The sequence below is a fragment of the Marmota monax genome, unplaced genomic scaffold (genome assembly GCF_021218885.2).
Source record: "Marmota monax isolate L192 unplaced genomic scaffold, Marmota_monax_Labrador192_F-V1.1 WCK01_AAM20220418_F8-fsc00138, whole genome shotgun sequence".
Lineage (NCBI taxonomy): Eukaryota > Metazoa > Chordata > Mammalia > Rodentia > Sciuridae > Marmota > Marmota monax.
This window is the reverse complement of record NW_026692763.1, coordinates 4,839,513-4,847,656: the sequence shown is the minus strand read 5'-3', so window position 1 is coordinate 4,847,656 and position 8,144 is coordinate 4,839,513. Positions and strand designations below refer to the sequence as shown.

The 8,144-nt window shown below is 39.0% G+C and overlaps 1 protein-coding gene across 1 annotated transcript; it reads left to right on the top strand.

The window, feature by feature from the left end:
- Positions 1-1,226: 1,226 nt before the first annotated feature.
- Positions 1,227-2,180, top strand: LOC124094322 (olfactory receptor 1P1-like). Its single transcript, XM_046447028.1, has one exon. The coding sequence runs from the start codon at positions 1,227-1,229 to the stop codon at positions 2,178-2,180; it is 954 nt and encodes a 317-aa protein (XP_046302984.1).
- The last annotated feature ends 5,964 nt before the right edge of the window (positions 2,181-8,144 follow it).

The following is an 8,144-nucleotide window of genomic DNA, read 5'->3' as shown; positions in this document are numbered from 1 at the left end:
ATTTTATTCTCTTTTAATGTTGAGTAATGTTCCATTGTGTATATATACCAAATTTCCCTATCCATTCATCTACTGAAGGACATCTGGGTTGGTTCCATAATTTAACCATTGTGAATTGTGCTGCTATAAACATTAATATGGCTGTGTCCCTGTAGTATGCTGTTTTTAAGTCCTTTGGGTATAAACTGAGGAGTGGTATAGCTGGGTCAAATAGTGGTTCCAATCCAAGTTTTCCAAGGAATCTCCATACTGCTTTCCATATTGGCTGCACCAATTTGCAGTCTCACCAGCAGTGTATGAGTGTGCCTTTTCCCCCACTCCTCACCAACTCTTACTGTTGTTTGTATTCTTGATAGTTGCCATTCTGGCTGGAGTAAGATGAAATCTTAGAGTAGTTTTGATTTGCATTTATCTAATTGCTGGCAATGATGAACATTTTTTCATATATTTATTGACTGATTGTATATCCTCTTCTGAGAAGTTTCTGTTCAGTTCCTTGGCCCATTTATTGACTGGGTTATTTGTTTTTTTGGTGTTAAGGTTTTTGAGTGCTTTATATATCCTAGAGATTGGTGCTTTATCTGATGTTCTTGTGGTAAAGATTTGCTTCCATTCTGTAGGCTCTCTATTCACCTCACTGATTGTTTCTTTTGCTGAGAAGCTTTTTAGTTTGAATCTATCCCATTTATTGATTCTTGGTTTTGATTCTTTTGCTATAGGAGTCTTATTAAGAAAGTTGGGGCCTAATTCGAGATGATGGAGATAAGACATTAATACAGGCAGTTATGTCCATCCCATCAGATTGAAAATCCTTACAGGTTTAGGATCACTATGTTATTTACCCAACACTACCAGGTCCAAAGATGGTACTCTATATCTGTAGAATGAATCAATGAGTGGGTACTGTTTGTTTTTTGACTCTTCTGAGAGTACCACTAAAGAGAAAGTACAATCAAATAAAACTGGATCAGATAAAAATGTAGTGAAATCAACTTCAAGTATCTTAAATTGTGTCCCCCATACTTTCTAGCATAAGTATTTAGTAGGATTTAAAAAACTTTACTGTGTGCATAGTAGGTGGTCAATACATTGGCAAATACATTATTATTTTTCCTTCTTCACTAGAGTTCCAGAGGATGGCATGCTCACCAATCATCTGAAGTGAAATATTTTTACAGAGCTTTAATGGAGCTTATTCAAGACCTTTCTCTCTGACCTCTGGGATCATGGTAGGAGGGAATCAGACCAACAGCTTTGAGTTCACCCTCTGGGGACTCTCTGAGCGGCCCGAGCAGCAGCACATCCTCTTCCTGCTGTTCCTGTGGATGTATGTGATCACCGTGGCTGGAAACCTGCTCATTGTCTTGGCCATTGGTGCTGACACACGTCTCCACACCCCCATGTACTTCTTCCTCGCCAGCCTATCATGTGCAGACATCCTGTTCACCTCCACCACTGTGCCTAAAGCCCTGGTGAACATCCACACCAAAAGGAAGTCCATCTCCTATGCAGGATGCCTGACCCAGCTCTACTTCTTCTTGACTTTTGGGGACATGGACATCTTTCTCCTGGCCACAATGGCCTATGACCGCTTTGTGGCTATTTGCCACCCTCTCCACTATGCAGTGATCATGAGCTTCCAGCGCTGCATGTTCATGGTGACTGCCTGCTGGACCCTCACAAACTTTGTGGCTATGACCCACACTTTCCTCATATTCCGGCTCTCCTTCTGCTCTAAGAAGACTATTCCTGACTTCTTCTGTGACCTGGGACCCCTAATGAAGGTCTCTTGCTCTGATACCCATGTCAATGAACTTGTACTTCTCTTCTTGGGGGGTGCAGTTATTTTGATCCCCTTTTTGCTCATCCTGGTCTCTTATATCTGGATTGTGTCAGCTATCCTTAGAGTTCCCTCTGCCCGGGGAAGGCTCAAGGCTTTCTCTACCTGTGGTTCACACCTCTCTGTGGTTGCCCTGTTCTTTGGGACAGTGATCAGGGCTTATTTGTGCCCCTCATCCTCTTCTTCTAACTCTGTGGTGGAGGACACAGCAGCTGCGGTCATGCACACAGTAGTGACTCCCCTGCTGAACCCCTTCATTTATAGCCTGCGGAACAAGGACATGAAGGGGGCTCTGGTCAGACTTCTCAGGGGCAAAGTCTCCTTCTTGAGGGGCCAGTGACTTCTGCAGGGAAACTGAAGGTGTTCCTCTATACCCTCCGTGGAGTGCCCTCCAGAAGTTTCTACCTCAGGAGTTTCATTACTGAGTCCCTCATGGACCTTCTCAATGTTCCCCTCCCTTATTCCCCACTGTGAGTTTGATATTGTGGAAAATAAAGATTTGGATTTGTGCTTTAAAGTTCATCTTTTATGAGTTGCTTATTTGCTCATTTATTTTATAGTTATGTACCACGGAATGATATTTCAGTCAATAACAGACTGTATGCATGACATTGGCCCCATAAGATTATAATAGAGCTGAAAAGTCCACATTATCTAGGGTCCTTGTGTCCTAACACCAGAGCACAGTGCATTCCTAGTGCACTGCCAACTGTATAAGAGCATAGCATACTTAGCAGGGACAATGAAAGACTAGGTTACGGTTAATATATTTACTATATAATAATTTTCTCATTTTTTTTACAGTGTACTCCTTCTACTTAAAAAAATTTACTATAAAACTATATGTTGTGTTTTGCGGGTGGCAGCCTTGCCTGTCTTGCTTACCGACTCTTGACTGTATTAGGGGGCCTATTGAAGCTGGGTGCAGTGGCATATGCCTGTAATCTCAGCAACTCAGAGGGTAACCCTGTTCCAACCAATACGGGTGAGGCAATCAGTGGTAGTGCCATGGTTCAGGGGTCAAGCAATGCTTTCAGAAAAAAGGAGATAGTCTGGGGAGGGGTACAGGTTGCAATCTAATGTCTTCTGTCAATACAATCCATGTCTTCTGTCATTCACATCCATTTGTAGTTTTCCATTTTATCCAGATTTCTCCCCATGATATGGGGCCTCTATTTGTTATTGTTGTTGTTATTTTGAATTTAGCCTTAGTCCTTTCCAAATAGGGTGGGAATAAATCCATAATTAAGAATTCCCTTCAAGGTGTTGACCAGTTATGAGTTGGAAAGATTTGAGTAGAAATATAGTGAAAGAAGATACAGTCCGCAATACTGTAGTTGTTTCAAGGATACAATTGAAGGTCATCTCCACTCTTCACAACCCATTCTAAATTTCCCTTACCTAGGCTGTCACTTTGGCAAATCTGGTATAATGTCTTTGGTCTTCATCCATATAAGTGTGAGTTCTTAGTTATCCTATTCTTTTTGTATTATAATGATTAAATTTTCTCATATTTATTACTATTCATGAAAGTACTAAGATATCCAAGTGAATGTCCCAAGTTTAAGACATATTACTTCCTGTCCTAATTGTACAGTAGCAACCACAAATCTTCATGAAAATCAATATCAACTATCCTGGCTAGAAAAGTAACACGTAACATCTATCTTTTCCTGTAGATCTACTTCCTGAGAAAGAAAAAATGGTCAGAGGGTATTCACGTTTTCTATTTTAATGAATTCCTTAAAGGGAGGCAATATTTATATATTTTGTTTGAACTGTTAAAATGATGAAAACATTAGAATGTGATAAGTTTTTATATAATATAAATGCCCGAAGAAACCACTTAAGCTATACAAAATGGTATACTCAAAACCACTAAAGATAAATCAAACATTTGAGTAACTCACAAGAAGATAAGAAAAAGAAATCAGAAAAGAAAAATAGAGAAGACAAATACAAACAGAAAATAAATTGGCAAATGTTAAGTCTGGACATTCCAACAATGGAATTAACTATAAATACACAAATTAAATGACAAAGATTGACAGAGGAGGTTCGAAATGAACATCATCCAACTGTATGCTGTCCACAAGAAGCTCTCTTCAAATATTAAAGTGTAACATCTTAGTCAGATGTAAAGTAATAAGATTGAAAAAGACATGCAAATGTTAATGAAAAGAAAGAGAAGTGGATATATCGATTTCATATAAGGTAGCTTTTTAGAACAAAGAAAATCACCAGAGACAGAGAGGGATATTTCATAATAATAAAAAGTCAATCCATTAAAGAGACATAGCAATCTGAAATGTGTCCTCATTCAACTGAGAAGCAAAGTATGTGGGGAAAAAACTGACAGTACTGAAATGATTCCCAGACAAATCCACAATTATAGTTTGAGAATTCGAGATCCCCCTTTCAACAATTGATTGAACTACTAGACAACAGTGAGCAACAGGCTCTATCTGACATTTATTGACCACTCCTTTTGATAATAGCAGAATAAGCATTACTCTCAAGTGCCACAGAACATACACCAATATACACCATATCCTGGGTATAAAACAAGCCTCAACAAATTTAACATAATTGAAATCATACAGAACAGCTCTCTGAACACAATGAAATCCAACTAGAAACTAATAACATAAAGATAAGAGGAAAATTTCCAGGCACTTGAAAGCCAAATATCACGCTCCAAATAATCCACAAAGAAGTTACAAGTGTAATAAAACTGCATTGAACTGAATTAAAAGGAAAATACAACATAACCAAAATTTGTAGGACATAGCTAAAATGATGACGAGAGAGAAATTCATGGCACTAAATAAATGCACTAGAGAAGAAGAAAGTCTTAATTTGTAATTTCTATTTTTTCACCATTTTCAACATGCTGAAATGACTTTTCGTATACATTTTTCTTCAGGCACATGAATGTAGGTTTTCCAGGGTGCATAGCTAAGAATAGATTGTTGGGAGGAAGACCATATGCACCTCACCTCTCTTACTAATGGATGCTGGTTTAGCTATCAATCTAGCCTCAGTCTTTTCCAAAAAGGGTGGGAATACATCCGTAATTAAGAATTCCCTTCAAGGTGTTGATCAGTTATGAGTTGGAAAGATTTGAGTAGAAATATAGTGAAACAAGAAACAATCCCCAATAATACAAAGCACTTCCACTGGCTGGTTTACCCATCTCCACTTCCTCCACCCCAAATGTTGTGATTGTTGGCTGATAATGGCTCATAATTTCTCCTTTTGGTCAGAGAGGTTATACAGCCTTCCCAGCTTCCACTGCTCTGGAGGTAGAAGGCAGGCTGACTGACACAGGTGTCCAAGGTTGGCTTCTTGACTGAGTAGAACTGACACCACAGGAACAATTCATGTTCCAGAGACCCACTTAAGACTAGGGTGAAGTTGATGTACTGAGCCTGCATCTTGCTTATCTCCATCTTTTCTTGAAGTGCTTTTCAATACCCACTTTCTCCATTCCCATGAGTTGCTTTGCTTCTAGGGAATGTCACCCAAGATGACTAATATTGCTGAAGTTGTTCCAAAATGGTTGCACCAATATACATATTTGAGCTGAAGCTCAAAGGCTGAGAAACAGAAAGCCATTTAGTGTGGAGGAAGGAGCTTCCTGGCAAGGGGATAAGCAAAATCAAAACCCCCAAGACAAGAAAGAACTTGTGAATCCAGAGGACTGAAATAAACCCAATATGGCTGAAGTATTGGGAACAAAGAAAAGAGAATGATAATGGTTGAGATAGAAGATATGTGTAGGAGCAAGACCAGATAAAGTCTCGGAGGCTGTTTTCATGTTTTGCCTAAGTGTGATGTTAAGTGTGAAGTCATGATTTAAGCAGTGAAGAAGTTAAATTTAAACTTTAAGAAAATGAGTCTGTGTGTAAAGAGTGGATTGGAAAGAGATAAAAACAAGGAGAAGGATCACACAGTAAGGAAGTGGACAATAAAAATTAGTATTCTATGAAAAGAGTAAAAAAACAGTAAGATCTATAGCACAATACTATTTATGCATGTAAAACACACAAATGCATGGTGATATGTGTTCTTCAAGGATCCATGCATATATTAAATCGGCTGCCCCATGTGGAGGGAGAGAAAGGGAATGAAGATCTGAGCAAATAAAAGTCAATAAAACCAGAGATGTCTTATAAGAATGGATGGTGTGCATGAGCTGAGGTAAAGGATTTATTCTACTCTGCACCTAAGAAAACAAAAAGCAGCTACCCACCATCTCCCCACCCACATATTTACTCTTCTCATGGAGACCCATGTGTGTCATTGAGAAAGAGCAGAGAGTAATAGTGCTTTGCTGTTGAGGGACTCCAGGACCAGGTTCTCCAAGAGACCTTGAAAATAATCCAAACTTTTACTCACTAAGTGGGTTTTACTGGGTTGCATAGACTTTCCCTAGGGATTATTCAGCATCTGAGTTAAGGAACCTGGAGGAAGCAGAACCTCCCTGGAGCCTCATTAGGGGAGGAAACAGATAGGAGCACCGAGGCAGGCGGATGACTGATGGTGATGGGATGTTCCTAATGCAATGTCTCAGCCTCATTTCTTCTTTCCCTGGATGATTCCATGGAGCCTGATCCTGAGACATCTTGTTATTTCCCCTTTGCTCAAGTTTATGTCCCAGTCCCACTAGACCTAGAAACCAAGTTTCCACCATGTCTGATTAAAGCTCTGTGCTTGCAGCACACAGGGCAGGGAAAAACCCTGTTGGGTGTCAGTAAAAGTCTGTGGATAGAAAGCAATTGCTTCAATGCTTGTTGAGGACAAGAACTATACTATTTCCCTGACTTTCTTTTTTAAGTGTCCACAGAAGCATTGGGCATATTCCTCAAACGTATTTGTCAAATATATTTGTTTTTTGTTATTTATGTTGGCTCTTTTGTTTCTCTGTCTAGCCTTTAGAGAGAGTCCTGGTGGCTGGAAAGTATGTTTGGGGAGGAGAGCATGTCAGCTCTATTCAATGACATGCTGCTCTGAGGGGCTTTAGGGCCTCTTCTCAGACACCATACAAGAATCTTCAGAACCCAAATGCATTTATTGAGCAAAATTCCTTGGATTCTGTGTAGTCTCTTTGTGATTAACCTCTGAGCTGAGAAGCATAGGGGAGTGAACCCTTCCTAGAATCTTAACCAATGAACCTCTCAATAGATACACTAATGTCCGTGGGGTCCCAAATCCTAGGCTGAGCCCTGGGGACACCGGAAGGAATGAAAGGGTCTTGCCCAGGAGAAATCTCAGATCTTAGTTCAGTGGGAAACAGACATAAATAAAAATCATGTCTAATCCCAATAATGGAGATCAACATATTGGTATATTTGGTTTAAATATTTTTCTGTCCATGAAGAAAGTTTTGTTTCTTGTCAACATCTCATAAGAAATTTCCTATGCCCAAACATGCTACATTACATCTCACCTGTTATAGGTATCACCAGGAGGCTCAAGCATTGCCCCCATTGGTGAGCATTTGGCTTTTTCCCTTAAGAAAAATTACAAATAATTCTGTGATGGACATCTTCACTTATAAAGCTAATTCCATTTTGGATGATTTGTTAGGTTACCTATCCCAAGGAGTATAAATGATAGTGTCAAACTATATACATAGCAGGATTTCAATATCTTAGTTTTTTAAATTATAAAATTGGTGGTTCAATACATACACTTGCAGGTTTTTCTAATAATATTCAAGTGCACATATATCAATTTTACAAATAGGATCACATAAGCTTCTATTTTTTTATTTGAAATTTCATCATGGAAAAAATTTTCACATCACTGTCTTAAGATATACCTCATTCTATTTTTTTACAGTACTAATGCCCATTTCCTGGGTCCATTCATTCACTTGGGATAGCCTAATAGTGATATTTTATCATTTAATTTTCCCTTATTGAAGGAAAAATAATAATAAAATGTTGATTAGTAACAAAAGATAAAAGAAGGCAAAGAACACTAAATGCAAAGAGTAGCTGAAAACATTAAAAGAGAATAAAATTATGGCATTTGCCAATAAATGGATGGAGTTGGAGAATATCCTGCTAAGCAAAGTAAGCCAATCCCCCCAAATCAAAGGCTGAATGTTCTCTCTGATAAGTGGATGCTGATCTATAATGGAGGGTGGGGTGGGGAGAATGGAGGAACTTTGATTGGGCCAAGGGGAGGGCAGGAAGGGCAGGTGGGATGGGGGTAGGAAAGATTGTGAAATGAGATGAATATCATTACCCTAGGTACATGTATGACTGCACATTGGTGTGACTCTACATCATGT

Coding starts and splice junctions, on each gene's coding strand:
- LOC124094322 (XM_046447028.1), top strand. CDS start 1,227: ATGGTAGGAGGGAATCAGACCAACAGCTTTGAGTTCACCCTCTGGGGA.